The sequence below is a fragment of the Olea europaea genome, chromosome 10 (genome assembly GCF_002742605.1).
Source record: "Olea europaea var. sylvestris chromosome 10, O_europaea_v1, whole genome shotgun sequence".
NCBI lineage: Eukaryota > Viridiplantae > Streptophyta > Magnoliopsida > Lamiales > Oleaceae > Olea > Olea europaea.
The window spans coordinates 4,016,695-4,032,270 of NC_036246.1; the positions used below are offsets into that span (position 1 = coordinate 4,016,695).

Consider the following 15,576-nt stretch of genomic DNA (forward strand, 5'->3'; position numbering starts at 1 on the left):
AATCTAGTCCAGAATTGACAGACAGTAATGTTTTGCCTACATCACCACCAATACCATAGTATTCAATTTCATCAAGTCCCAAGTATTATTTTTATTTAATGACTCCATTTTCTCCTACATAGCAATCAACCATTTACTAGAATTACTGTAACTGACTGTCTCTGAATATGTAGCAGGCTCCTCGTTGGAATCAATATTATCAACCACATTCAAAGCATAAGCACCAAAGGGTTGTTTGCTATAAGTGAGTGTTCAAAAGGAATGAAGAGACATCAGGAATTGAAGATACTAGGTATAAGGCCAGATTGTTAGCAAAGAGCTACAGTCAAATTTCAGGTGTTGACTTCTTGGATGTGTTCTCATCGGTTGTAAAACATAGTTTAATTCGGTCTTTACTTGATATAGTGGCAAAGAATAATTTGGAACTTGGCAGATGGATGTCAAGAAAACATTCTTACATAAAGAACTTTGGGAAAACATTTATATGCAACAATCAGAGTGTTTTATAGATTCTGAAAAGGGAGACTATAAGTGGTTGTTGAAGAAGTCCTTGTATAGACTAAAATAGTCATCGTATAGTTTCATTAGAAGTAGTTATGATAGTTGTGTGTACTTCAAAAAGGAAGATGGTAGATCGATTATATATTTGCTATTATATGTTGATGACATGGTCATTGCAGATAAGGGTAAAATAGATGTCAAAAGGTGAATTCTCAATTTAGTCAGGTGTTTGACGTGAAAGATTTGGGTGCTGCAAAGAAAATTCTTGGTATGAAAATTTTGATGGATAGAAAGGTTGGTAGATTATATTTAAGTCAGAAGGGATACATTGAGAAGGTGCTTCAGAAATTTAGCGTGTGTTTGTGCCCCATTCTCACCCCATTTTTCTGTAACAGTAGTGCAATTTGTGGGCCCCATTGTGTGCAATTAATGCATCATTACAAATTAATACCTACAAGTTTCAAGTGAGCATTTATTTTCAATTGACCCAATTGGCAGATTTCCATTACTACCCTTCAAGATGAGTGAAAATGTGGTGATGGGCACGCAGTTCCCGGAAATTAACACGTACATGTACTTGCATGACTTTAACGTTTGACAAGTCAAACTACACAGAACACGACAAATTTTCGTAAAAGGAAAAATACACTGACTGTCGACATACGTAGGAAATTAATAGGTTACGGACGAAAACATACACTACTCGACAACATAAGTAGAAAATAAACGGTTACGGACAATGATTACTGACACTCTGAATCGAGAACATAACATAACAAAGGTCACACATATAACAACAGGACGAGAAACAAAAGTACAACGTTGCCCCCGTGTTCGACTACTAACGTAATGCTTGTGCCATATAATCGCACATTTGTTGCCACGACATATCCTCCTTGCCTATGGCATCCATCTCGGCTACAATTTCATCCTGTTCATCGGGAAGGTCGATCTCAACCTCGTCGTCATCCACTTCTTCGGCTCTTTGAAAACCCTCATCTAGTCTACCGTTTCTCCGAAGGAAGTTATGAATTCCCATTGATGCCACGACCATAGCAGTCTGAGCTCTCATACTGTAAGCTGGCATCCGATTTAGAATCTTCCACCGTTGTTTCCAAACATCGAATGACCGCTCAATAACGTTTCGACATGAAGAGTGGTGGAAATTGAACCACTCCCGTGCATTGTGAAAACGACGGCGTTGTCTGCTTGCGGAGTTCCCAAACTCTTGAAAATGATATCGAATGTCGGAGCCCTTATATGGTGCCATATAACTAGGCCTGTGCGCGAGCCCCGAGTCAACGAGGTAATATTTCCCGTTCGCGGGTTGTGGAAAATTTACCTCCGGACTATAAACAGCTCTGGCCAATATGCGACTGTCGTGCGTGTTCCCCGTTGTTCCTGGGAGGACAAATGTAAAACAGAGGTTGAAATCGCATGCCCCTAGGATGTTCTGTGTCGGAATACCCTTTCTCCCAATGAAATGTTCTCGTTGTTGCCTCAGCAACATTGCTCTGACATGCGTACCATCAATTGCACCAATACATTCCTGCAACATCAAACATTTACAGACAACCATTTTGTTGTGCGAGAAAACAACTACAAGAATTGGGCAAATAAGAGAATATGACGGGACGCGAGTAGCATACCTGAAATAGAGGTTAACGCTCCGGGTTCGGCCTATGGTGGGTCGCACCTTCATTGTAAAGCGGATCGGGTTTTATCATGGTAGCAGCGAAAGCTAAGCACGCTCGCAGCATCGTCTTAAAATAGTGCGCTATGGTTTGCAACGAGTGACCGAACAGAGTTTGCACTTGTCTGTATCCTTTACCGTGTGTAAGTATGCACAAGAACATTCCTACCTATTCGTATACGTCGATATTTGCGCTGCTGGATATGCCGTACTGGTCACATAGAATGTGCGTAAAGTGCATAAACATGGGCGGATACATCTTAAATTCTTGAAAGTATGTTTGGGGGTACACATACATATTCTGTAGCATGAAAATGTGGCCGCATCGTGTTGTTGGGAATAGATATCGACGCGCTCCATTTGGTGCAAAGTACTCGCGAACCACACGCTCCGCAACTCGACAATAATTGAGCCACACCGTAATGTCCTCCTCCAGTTGTTGCATCAAGTCTTCTTTAGAACTCTACTCATCGTCGGACAACAACTCAATGTCACAATTTGTTTCCAAACTGGAGAAGACCACTGAGTCGTCCGACATCTCTTCAGCCAATGCCAACATTAATTAACGAGTAGTGTATAGATGTGGAATAGCAGTAGCAAGTGGTAATGTCTACAACCTATTGTAGACGTGGGAGGTGTTTGTATATTGCAAGCAGCTTGGAGCCTCTTAACAATTGTAAGTGCGTTCGATATTTATAGAAGGCTCAACGTGTCTGGGATAGCATTGCTGAAATTAAGGTGTTCAATTTTTCAAATATGTGTTCATTAGTAACATGAGAATATTAGTGCAGGTTGCAGGGAATATATTCCCTGCCAACTTTAAAGTTGTCTAGCCATTTGTAACACATGCAAAATATAATATATAATATTACAATATGGTACATATAAAATTAAAAGTACAAATCACACCAATGCAGCAGGGTCACATGCGAAACAGATAATTTTCGTTGTCTTCACTAGTTACAGCTCAATACAACCCGGAAAATGCAAAAATAAAAATAAAAATGTGCATAGAAAACTGCAATACAACATAAGCCGAACCCAAGAAATCATGTCTTTCGTTCACGCGACATATTGTCCCGCTCGAAGCAATACTTCACAAATTTGAAGCGCAGAAACGGTGTCTTTGCGGCGCAGTACGAATTTTGATTATCTTTGTCGCGGAAGAACCACAATGCGAATAGGTATAGCACATCACCCTCCTTCACATAACCTGACGAGAGCAGTTCGTCCACACACTCCACGACCGACATTTCTTCGTTACGATGTGATCTCGCAATAGAGGCCAAATCTGTTCCTACACTCACCATATGCTCAAATGATGCCGACACGTCTCGGGCACTATATTGTTTCTTACTTCCTCTATTCTTTTGTTGCTTGCCTTTTTGTTTCTCACCACTTTGCCTCCTAGATATGTTCATCGAAGAGTTTCCTCTATTTAGGTTCGGACTGCCACTGGAATTGGTGCCTTCAGCGTTGATTGGCAACCTGTCATTGGCATCTTCTCGGTCACTGTTTGTACTCAAGTTGAAGCCACATTATGACAGCTTCATTGGGGACAACGCGTACTTAGCCGCGTCTCCGGTGTCCCCAAACAGCTTTCCATAAGTGTTATAAATCTCGCTGCAATCAATGTGCTTATACTTCGCATACTTCGGGTTCTCCTGTTTCCAAATGAAAATGAAAACATAGCGATAGATGAAACAGGGAGCTAGAATGGAAAATAGATACGAATAAAACGAAAGCAGGAACTAGAAGGAGACACTCAGATGCATGCAACTGAAGACAATTAACAAATGCATTAACAGGAGAAATTGCATCAAGTGTTGATCAACATCATTGTGGACAAAGTACAGTAATGTCACATACTAAGCATCACGGACCGCAACTTGCATTATTCAGCAATTTGATTTTTAAATCATTCATGCTCACACGCATCTTCCATAAGACAGACACAACATGGTAGTACATGGATAATATAATGGGCATTATGCACCTTGATTTTGGCGTCCAACCAATACTTCGGAGCGACTATTAATCCAGTGCTCCGGAGCGATACTCAATTCCTGTGCTTCGCAGCAGCTCGAATAGGTGCTTGTGCTGCTCTTGCAGTTTACTCCAATAGTTCTTCATCTGGGATACAGTCCAGTTCTTTCCATCTTTTCTGTTGAACATTTCTGTAATATGCTGCCATCCTTTTGTGGAGAAGCATTTGTCTCGTCGGTGGCCTTTCGCGATCACAGTTTCGCACGTTGAAATGAAAACCTTGCGCTCGGGGGAGTTCCATTTGGCTAACTTTCGCACCGTGGGTTGCGATTCTTGGTGGTCTGAAGCAGCACAGTGCATCGAGGGGGCGCTGCCACTTGTGCCCAGCTGTAGGGGAATATTTGTAATTTAAAAAGCAGCTAAGGAGTAATAAAAGTAAATTCACAGGCTGTATTAAACAAGCAGGGGGAAAGAAGCTATTGTTAACTAATCTGAGCAGTATGATCGTTGGTCCGACTGCGTTTTCCTATGTTACATAGATGCAGAATTGGGGGCAGGCAGCAAACAATGGGAACCGAATAATGTGAATAGCTAAAAATTGCAGACAACATACACACTTGCTCTGTAACATAAACTCAGTCATCAATGTCGTGTAAACATTGAGGCTACGAATTTGTAATAATTAACAATCACTATGATTACAAAGTTTCCAAATTAATTGCCCTGCGAACATTAGTTTCGGGGAAAACGAAAGAAGCCAATTGCAATTTCATTTACATGCGATGTTGCCCGCAGGAAACACTACAATCTGATTAACAATAGAAAACTCATGAAATTGATACAAACTATGAGGAGAAAGGTATAAAGAATTTGCGAACATTTCTGCTTAATAAATTTACTTATACAATCAACGCCTAGTAATGTTGTCACTGAGCAGTAGATGACATTTTTCAAGGAGGAGTGGACAATGGTTACCAAGTCATTGGGGAAGTCGTTCCAGTGCTGGCCGAAGTTGTCCATTGGCGGTGGTTTCGGTCTTCAGAAGGAAGACGAATTACCCAGTGGTTGTTGAAGAGCGTAGTTGTCGCCGGTAGGTGCCCGGAGTTGACCTCGCAATGGGGCGCCGATGGATGTTGAGCGGAACAAAATAGACACAGAGATCCTGGTGCAACGGACACAAATGACGCGGTCTCGTACTGGGCTACCGCACCTTCAGCCGGTGGATAATGAATGACAATGCTTGGGTAGATGGAACGATATGGTTTGAATCTCTCACTGGCAGGCAGATCCGGACGCAGGAGTAGCAAAGGAAGCCGTTTGGGTTGATTGGAAAATCCGACGGTAGGGTTGGGAATTGTAAAGTATATGTGAGGACAACACTTGACAATCGAAGGCAAAACTAGAAGAACACAACTCAACGGCATTGTCTTGAATTTGCATTCTGACAGAGCAAATTGGTGACAGGGTTGTGCTGTCTTCTCATCACTGTAGAAAAACAAGTTTGGTCCAAAAAAACTCATTAAAATGAGCATAAAACAAGGGCTTAACATGTTGAATGCTAAGGTTATCAGTACTCCTTTAGTTGTCCACTTCAAATTTTTATCTAGATTGTATCCTTAATCAGATGAAAACGTTGATTATATGTCTCAATTTTCTTAATCTAGTGCAGTTGGTTCGCTTATGTATACCATGGTTTGTACAAAATCGTATTTAACACATGCAGTTAGTAGGTACATGGTAAATCCTAGCAAGAAATATTGGAAAGCAATGCAATGGAATTCAGATACTTGAATGGCTCTACTAATGCTTACTTACATTTTGATAGAAATACAGACGAAGTCATTGGATAAATAGACTTAGATTATGCAAGGAAATATTGATAAGAAGAGATCATTTATAGGGTATGTGGTTACCCATGGGGTAGTGCTATCAGCTGGAAAGCTACTTTGCAAAGTACAATAGCTTTGTTTATGACAGAGGCAGAATACATGGTTATTACAGAGGCTTGTGAGGATGTAAATTGGAATATATGAATATAAAAATATATATATATATATATATATATATATATATATATATATATATATTGTATTGGAATTTGGTTCAAAGTGGAGATTTATTATAGTTTGACCCTAATTCTAGTGGGCATTGGTGTTTTGGTTGAAGTGATATTGAAGGGATCAAAATTATGGACTGGGAAGAAAAGTTGTCGCATTTTCGCTAGCCTGCCACTCAAGTGGCACCTATGTATTTTCAATAGAGAAATGTAGCTCATTTGTTGCTCGTCTGGCACTTGAGTGACGGGGCTGTCACGGCCAATCACTCATTTTTTGGGACTCCTATTCATCGACAACTTGACTTCTGCAATTTTATATATTTAAATCACGGCTTGTATTGTTCTTTTAACATTCATACAATATCTTGAGAATTTTAGATCTTAGTTGAGAGCATTGAGATCTTGTCGTAAACACAATTACTATTGATTATAGTAGATTTCTTCTCCGCTGCTTGTAGTTATTTCGTCTTAGGTTTCCACATAAATCTTGATATTCTTATTTTGCTCTTGTTCATTTCATTTTTGTCATTATCTTGCTATCAAATCATAACAATCCACGGTCCCCTTTGGGGGTCTTGGGGGGAAGACTGAAACCTCATTCATTATCAAACATGTACCTAGTGAAGAAAAAGTTAACGATGTGAGAAATTGAATCTGGATAATCTCAACCATTGTTCGAGGCCTCGTACTCCATCCCCAACTGACAACTACGGTTTCGAATTTGATCATTACTCTTTCCGTATTGTATTGGTAAAATATTGTCACTGCCATTGTAATGTTGCAGTTGATTGTTGTCCTGATTACTAAACATGAATTTTACTCGCCGACTTTCTACCAAAGAATTGTCCAATGCTATTACTTTGGCAAGTGTTCAGGCCTAACAGTTGCTGGTATAGCCACCATGTATTTCTCTACCATTTTCCTTCAACATTTCTAGTTTAATTGGATTTTTGGCATGGCATGCTGAAAATGCAGGCCTTGTTTGGCCTCTAAGCAGTGAGTTGAACATATAGCTAGAAAATTAACTGCAATAACTAGGACAAAACATATAATCTAAGAATGGTGATTATTACATCCAGAAAAACTAATTATTACAATCACAAGATTATCATATAGGCTATATGTCTCCAAATACGTAGCTAATTCAAACGTATTCCTCCAAAGAACTTAACTCTATAAACTAAAGAAATAAAAACAAATAAAACAAAATCAAAGTCCTTTGTAGTCTTTGCTATGAACTTTCCTTTTGAGAAGTTTGACTTTGTTGTCCGTGTCTAAGAAAACTAACACCTATAGTTGTTTCAACTTGGACCAGAGAGTTCTATGGCTTGTACAATCAATGTACGGTCAAGTCTAAAAATTGTTCTAACGAGTAAGTTTCTCATACTTTTTACTTGTTTGTGTCTAATCTTTGAGAAACTTCCCATCTTTCAACAAGGCTATCTCCTTCTAGCATACGTACACTTCAGACATTTTAGGCCTACGGGTTGGAACATATAGTGTGCATAAAGTGCCACTCGACCAATTTCCTCAAGCTCAATCCTATCATAGTTGTTCTTCAAATCTGTAACAACAAACGTGGCAAGTTTTTTTTCTTAATGAAGTTTCTTTACCTAATAGATATTTTAGACATCCTTAAAAGTAAGAAAAATATGAGAACGGAGTCCAATTTGTTAAGAGAATACAAGGTTGTGCGCTCAACCAATCATGCATTGCACCTCTTTGGATAGCTGATTTGCCAAATTCTATTGCTCTTTGGTCGGCAATCAATTTAAGCAGAAGGATACTGAATCCGAATACGTCCGCTTTCTCAGAGGACCGGCCAGTGGAGAGATATTCCGGGGCTATATGTAGGGATTATGCCCTAAATCCAAAAACTTTGGATATAAACATTTTTAATATATAATTGATGTAATTTTATAGTAGATTTGTCCGTAGATTTAAATCCTAGAATTTATTAATCACAAAGAGGTATGATTGTCAGATACAAATCACGTATGACTCAATCTTAAATCATTCATGATCGTAAGTAATAACGAGATACTTATATCATTATTATGGATAGACGATCACATGTGACATTTCTTACTTGTGAAGTAAGTAATTGATTTCACAAATTAAAGTGTGGTGACATTTAAATAAACACATTGATATTTTGTTATAAAATAAAACATTGGAGACAAGCTGGACATGGACAAAATCTAAAGGGAAGATAAAAATGAAATATCTAGGTGTAAATTTTTGTCTAAAATCATGCTTTTGTCAAGCAAAAACAAGAAGTTTCTACTATTATGAACTAGCTCGTATGAAAGTTTTAACTATAGCCATTTTCTTGTTATTCAATTTTCAGTATGACTTAATGCATGCATAATTTGCATAATAGATGATGTCGAGACTTTAAAAAAAGATACGTTTATTTATTTACAATTTAAATATTTCAAGCATAATTATTGAAATCGGACCGAGAACCGCTGAACCGGATAGTGGTCCGGTCCGAGTTCATTAGTTAGACAAACAAGCAAAGGAACCGTTCAAGAACAGGGTTGAACCGCTCAAAATCCACTTGAACCGGACGTGTTTAAGAGGTAACAGATTTGGTTCAATGTTTGAACCAGATGGTCACCAAAGTAAATTGTAAATTTTTTTTTATCAAATTGGAAAAAGGCTAATTCGAACCAGGCCTCTTCCTTGGAATTTCATGTCCTTCACCATTTTGGATAGTACTGTCCTTTAGTGTATAATGTGTAGCAAATATATATTTCAATTTACAAAGTATAATGTAAAATTCCTTTGTCCAAATTGTAAAGAGGGTGATTCGAACATTGGGTTCGTACATGAAAATTGCCATCCTTCACCATCTAGGAAGCTGGTGAAACTCCATGTGATATGCAAGTCAAACATATATATCTAGATTTAGCAAAAAAAAAAATTTTCAAAAATATATTTTAATTAAAATTATGATCTAACAATGATCCACTAGTTCAACCACTGATCCGATGACTTTCCCAGGTTGACCATCGGGTCGAGTCTAATAACTATGATTTCAAGACTTCACAAGTTCAAATTTTAAGCAATTAATCAAGACGACCCACACATTAATGTAATGCATGACATACATAATAAACCAAAAAACTTAATGGGGCCGGCCAGTCGTTCCTGGCTATCCTGTGGCTTGGAAATATGTACATCGCTCCTGCGCAGTCACCATTGTTGCAGGCAGCAGAAAGACGGGAACTCGAGAATGAAGGGAAAGTAAGGGAGATGAGTGTTGGATTTGGGCCAAAAAATCTTTTTGGTTTGAGCCTTTTTTTTAAAATAGACCCATTAATGTTATCCGTAGCCCATATAGTTCATACGCCGAAACTGATTGCAAATTTGCAAGCTTACAAAGGAAATTTCAAGCCCTATACTCTCTAGAGTGCGCAGCCCGAATTCCCGAACCGATGCCGAATGAGTTGGGAGTTGTGACCTGCTTGCTGCCGACTGCCATCGAGACGCCGATGTTGACCTCCGCCACTGCCTGCCGCCGCTGTGAGCCTTTCTTCTTCTTCTTTTTTTTTTTTTAAATTTTTTGAGTTATTTTTGTTACATCATTACGAATTTAGAACAAGTTAAAACATATGAATTCTGCCACCCTCCGCCACACCAAGTTTCACTTTCCCTCTTACGGTTTCACTAGTGGCGCTTTCCTCCTAGTATGATTTTAGGTTTTGGGATGAAAAACACACATAATGAAAGATGGATTTCGAACAAGGAAAACTGAGTAATTCTGCCTTTTGCAATAGTATCATTCCTAGTTAAATGAATTATTTTCAGAAAATTTTAATCCATTTGTAAGTTGATAACTTCTATGAGAATACTAGCATTCTCATAGAAGTTATTCTTAAGAAAGATTTGGAAATGAATAGAGAAAAAGAGAGGAATATAAGAGCGTGGGGATGGAAAATTACTGAAAATGTCCTAGTTTGAACACTTTGCAACTCGAAAGCTAGGCAGCATCTTTTGAGTGGCCGGACTGGAGTAGAGGTGGACCATTGTGTTTGACAAACACGACCTTTTTTTTTTTTTTTTTTTTTTTTTGACTTTATAAAAAAACTTAAAAATGAAAAAACATTATTATGATTTTGGCTTCTTGAAGGCGAGTTGCGCCCTCTTCGGATCGATAACAGGATTTTAAAGTTAGGTTAATGCAGATCATAAGTGAAGCTATTCAACATCAAGCTCTCAACATGTCAAGTTGTCCCATAGCTTGGTCTAATGTCCAAACATAACCTAACCAGCAGAAGGGGGAAATTGACCATATAGAAGAAAAAACAGAATGCTTTTATATCTAAAATGAGACAAATGTCCAGTAATTATTCCTAGTAGATTTAATCCAGCTGGGCAAAATGCCCCCTTCCTCTACACCCACCCGCCAACAGTCCACAACAGCAGGGTATTCCTATTGGCAGAAAATTGGGACCATATGTTACTAAACCAGTGGATCCAAGGTATGGTTTCATATTTGCGGGCATTCGACTGTAATGGTTGTCAAATGAATATTTTACCGATATATGATACTTGGGCTCAAGGAGGGGGGAGATGTCACCCATTCCAATATAGAGGATAAATCAGATTCAAATCATTTTATTGAGATGAGTGGATTTTGGAAAAGGGGAAGGCACTTTTTCAATATTTCTTTTTCAGTTTTCTATCATAGAGGAGTCTAATGTGTTCTATATTATGGAAATTTTGTGATATGTTCTCTAAAGTTAAAAGATTTAAGTACATTTTGTTTCTTTTTTATTAGTATTTCAATCTATCTCCAATACATTTTAGGAATAATTGTTGCAAAGCCCAAAACTTTTGAAACCCTAGCAGACATTCTCCAATCCTTTTGTTGCAGCCTTCACCCCTAGCTTTTCCAAAAGTTGTAGGTGAGGATCTTTTGGATTGTTTCCATCAATGATGCTGTCAGTTGACCATCAAAATAAAAATTTGACCATTTTTTTACTAAAATAGGTAGGGTAAAATGGTAACTTTGTAATATTATCATATAAAATTTTTAAAAGAATTAGATAAAAAAAACCCCCCAAAAAAAAAGGAAACATCGCCCTTCTTCCCCACCCCTACAACCTAGGGAACCCATCTTTCAATGTAAACAGTCAGCTGCAATCGAAAATCGCTGGCACCACTACCACCTCCTCAAACCGTCAATCACTTGCCCATTGGGAACCCACTCTTCCTCCACCTGCACCAGCTACATTGTCCATAGATCCTTCTTTGCCATCTACTCCATCACTGCCTTATTCTTCGTTTCTTTCTCAATCACCAACTTTGCCAATTCAATATTCGACTCCAGACCAATAGATTCATCTATACCACGCACTCAATTGGCATCTTTGGTGCGGTTGTGGAAGTTGATGCCGGTGGTTTGTGGGTATTGAATTTTGTAAGATTGAGAATAGCAACGCTAAATTTTTTATTTTCTTTCTCCTTTCCTTCTACTCTACTTTCATTTTTTCTGCATTCTACTTTTTCTCGTCCTTCATACGAGGTATCTTTTTTATCAGCAAATTCATCTTGACCCTCGTTTATCATACAAACCGACATCAAGTGTCTTCGCATTCTTTCATTTCATTTTCATCGATTTCTGCATTTTATGTTCTCCAGCTTCTTTTGGGTACCTTTTTGATCTGCAAATTCATCTTAATCCTCATTATTGCATGGTGTGCTGACTTAAGGAAAATATAAATATCCACAGATAATGGTCTACCTTTGATATTCGATGGCTTAACTTTCTTGGTATCACCTTTGTCCCAGTAAATTTCTTTTTGTTCTTCTTACCCTTGTCACCCCTGTAAAAGTTATCTTCTCTGAAAAAAATATGATTATTTTAGCACAGATATCTGAAAAAAATATGATTATTTCACTTGCCCATTGGAAACCCTAAAGCATATATTTCCATAATTTTCTCTGGAGAATGCTAGTTATATGATATAAAGCTAACTAGGCGCAAAAACGAGAATTTTTTTGAAAAAATAATATCAAATAGGAAAAGAAAAAATACAACTTTTGGGAATATTGGAATTTTCCACCTTCAAGTTATTTTTCAATATTTTTTTTTGTATTTTTCTTTTTCTTCAGTTTATTTTGCGAATCTTCTGTTGCCATGTCTCTTTTTCTGTTCCTCTGTGCTGTAGAAGGGACAAGCAAGAAAAAGAGGCAATCTTTAGGTTTGATGAGATGCGTATTGGATTTTTTTCTTGTCCCTCCTACAGTAGAGATGAATAGAAAAAGAGACATTAGTAGAAGATTTGCTCAAGAAATTGAAGAAAGGGAAAAATAAAAAGAAAAATATTGGAAAAAAACTTGATAATAGAAAATTCCCTATTTCCTGAAAGTGATTTTTCTTTTCCTATTTGATATTATTTCTTTAAAAAATTTCTCCTTTTTTTGCCCAATTTGTTTTCGTTATAAATCTTGTAGGTCAGCACTCTCTGTAACGTAGTCTGATTTTTTTAGGTGTTAAGATGGGGTAAGGAATTGCTTTTATGAATCCACAAATTTGTAATGGTTGAATTTTGACAGAAATAAAATATTTGCTAGCTCTGTATCATATAACCAGCATTTTTCAGATAAAATTACAGGCATATATGCTTTAGAGGTTTTCAATAAATTTAAACTAATTAGTTGATAAGGGCTTAATTGCTTTAGATTATCCCATAAATATAGCAAGAACCCCGCAATGTTGAGAATAAATATAGCTGACTCTAAATATATATTAAAAAATATGCTCCCTTTATTGTTGTTGGATGAAAGTAGGCATATGTGATTTTAAAGCTTGAGTTTTGGTGGAAAATGTAGAACGGAAGAATTAATCCCTTTTTTTTTTTTTTATATTTGATGATCAACATTTGAATATGAGTGATTAAGTTTTTAAGTATAATTTTCAATTCTCTAGAACAAAATTTAGTTGCATAGAAACGTTTTGATGATTTTTAGGGGTAACTAAGAGAAGTATTCCCCAATATAATCATGCCTATGTTATGTTACATATTTAAGTATGTTAGATTAATAGATCAGAACATAATTATGCTTGGAGATCACAATCTTTGCAGTATTGTTGTCTAGTGTCAACCAATTGCATTACTTTACATTTCATTTGTTGCTTTTTCTTTCCTTTATTTTGATTCGCATGTACGGTGGGGGATGGGGGTCTGCATCAAATATCTGTGCAAAAATTAATGTTTTTTCGCAGAGAAGATAACTTTTATAGGGGTAACAAGAATAAAAAGAGTAAAAGGAAATTTATAGGGGACAAATGTGATACTAATACAGTTGAACTATCTAATATAAAAAGTGGATCAGTATTTATGGATATTTCAATTTTCTTTACACTTCATATGCATGTATGTGAAAATCATTATATCTTCTAGCGGATGAATCAAATGCTCCATGCGTACGAAAGAAAAAAGGCAAAAAGTTGAGATTTTAGAAAAAATGAATGGCAAGATAGCTAGAGCAAAAGTCAATGAATGCACAACATCTAATAATGAGGATCAAAATGAATTTGCCGATAAAAAAGAGAAGTGGGAGAACGTAAAATGTAGATTTCAATGAAAATGAAACGAAAGAACTTGACGCCACTTGATGTTGAAGTTGATAAGGTCATGACATATTTTGCTGATAAAAAAGACACCTCAATTGAAAAAAAAAATAAAAAAAAATTGAAAAGGAACACAAAGATAATTGAAGTCGACAAACTCGACACCGAGGGTGAAGATGCCGCTGAACTGAAAAATGGTACTAGTAGATAATGATGATCAATGTTGTTGCATTCAAAAGTTAACATATTAAGCCCTCGTTTTTTAAAAATCATTTTCAGCCATATGTTTCGTGGGACCCGCAATTTTTATCAACTTTTCAACCACACATTTCATCAACTTTTATCAAAACCTAATAAAAAAATCTGAGTTTATATAAACCGAACGGGGCTGAATTTTGGGCCATATAGATACATATTGTAGTGACACGAAATGTTTTAACCTTCTGATACAATATGCTTTCTACTATTTTAACTTTTTATGTTTGATGCCAGCTAAGATGATCAACGTGAATGCATGCAAATATGCATATATTATCAATTCATTCTTCAGAATTCCATGCATTATTTCCTTTTAAGAAGTTAAATGTGTATAATGTATACTTGTTAAAATTTTAATTTGTGGGGTGGATATTTGGATGGACAACCCTGAGGGAAGAGAAAGGAGGTTGAACCAGTTTATTGCTTCAAAATATTATTTAGTTCTTCAACTTAAAATTGATTCTCTATTGGGAGTCATTTATGCATTGTTCAATTCGTGGTTAAGTTCTCACTTGTTAATGAACCCCCGCCCCCCACTTGGGATCACTTGGGTGGTATTTAGTTGCTATGAATGTCTTGTTTTGCTTACAAGTACAGATTTGTGGAATTCCCAAAAATAAATTCCAACTGCCTCTCAATGCTAAAATTTTGACTGCGTCCACACACACATATGGCTTCTGGATTATTTACTTTTGCCTGAACTTCTGTGATCTTTCAAGATGTGTTACATTGTAGAAAATGTTCAGGAGATGCATAAAATCTTTTTAAATGGTGCTGGGAATTCTGATTTGGTGTCAACACTATTCAAAATAAGCACTGCAATTAAGCAACTGAATGACAATAGGTGCTATCCCCAATGCTCGTAACTACTAATTTTTCATTTTGCAGATAGACGATCAATATTAAGTTTTAATGGTGCTATTTAGATAATGATATCTATACTTACTTTACCTGTAGGTAATTCAAAAAAGGCTCGTAAAATAAAAAAGAAGGATCAATTATTGATAAACCAATCATCGCAGCGGAATTCACTAGAAAAGAAAGGAGAAGCTGCAGAAGACGAAGTTTATGAGATGTCTTCAGGGGATGAAGATAGCTCTAAAGGAATGAAAAGTATGAAGCCTTCTCTTTAGTTTTGGTTAGTAGAGCCATAATTATGGTGGAGGTCAAATAGTTTGTGGTTTGGCTTCACGGTTCCTTCTGATCTAGAAATAAAAAATGATTTCTTAATGCAGAGTGGATTATGGAATACCATCAGAGTAGACCTGGACTCAGAGTGCTGCAAGAAAGGATAGATGACTTCATAGCTGCTCATGAGGCACAAGAGGAGCAGGTAGTTTTACTTCTGCTGTGATAACCAATGTTTCTTTTCATCACAGTTAAAGTGGTTTTCTATAGCTGAATAATAGGAGGGCATATTCAATTTTATATTCAAGATAGGCTAGCCATTTTGTTAAAGATGTGACAAATCTGAGTCTTGAACTGCTCTTTCAG

The 15,576-nt window shown here is 36.9% G+C and overlaps 1 protein-coding gene and 1 long non-coding RNA gene across 3 annotated transcripts in view; one reads left to right on the plus strand and one right to left on the minus strand.

Moving 5' to 3' along the window:
* Positions 1 to 1,556: 1,556 nt before the first annotated feature.
* The window catches only part of LOC111400953, an 18,638-nt gene continuing 4,618 nt past the window's right edge, over positions 1,557 to 15,576 (minus strand). Inside the window, exons 3-4 of the long non-coding RNA XR_002703895.1 lie at positions 3,526 to 3,527; positions 1,557 to 1,568 (exon numbers count right to left, since the gene is read on the minus strand). This is a non-coding gene — a long non-coding RNA (uncharacterized LOC111400953). The remainder of the gene's footprint in view (positions 1,569 to 3,525; positions 3,528 to 15,576) is intronic.
* LOC111400952 lies at positions 9,485 to 15,556 on the plus strand. Of its 2 annotated transcripts, none has more exons than XM_023028443.1 (3): positions 9,485 to 9,767; positions 15,040 to 15,195; positions 15,318 to 15,451. In XM_023028443.1, exons 1-3 carry the CDS (start codon positions 9,680 to 9,682, stop codon positions 15,434 to 15,436), a joined length of 363 nt encoding a protein of 120 aa, XP_022884211.1. In that variant the 5' UTR covers positions 9,485 to 9,679; the 3' UTR covers positions 15,437 to 15,451. The 2 variants fall into 2 exon arrangements, with proteins under 2 accessions (XP_022884211.1, XP_022884210.1); XM_023028442.1 differs by lacking the exon at positions 9,485 to 9,767 and adding an exon at positions 13,133 to 14,021 and having other exon boundaries at positions 15,318 to 15,556.

Excerpts from the sequence above, each read along its gene's own strand:
- LOC111400952 (XM_023028442.1), top strand. The coding sequence starts at position 13,835 with ATGAAAATGAAACGAAAGAACTTGACGCCACTTGATGTTGAAGTTGAT. Across the intron at positions 14,022-15,039 it reads TGCCGCTGAACTGAAAAATG|GTAATTCAAAAAAGGCTCGT; the intron begins GTACTAGTAGAT and ends CTTTACCTGTAG. Across the intron at positions 15,196-15,317 it reads TAGCTCTAAAGGAATGAAAA|AGTGGATTATGGAATACCAT; the intron begins GTATGAAGCCTT and ends TTCTTAATGCAG.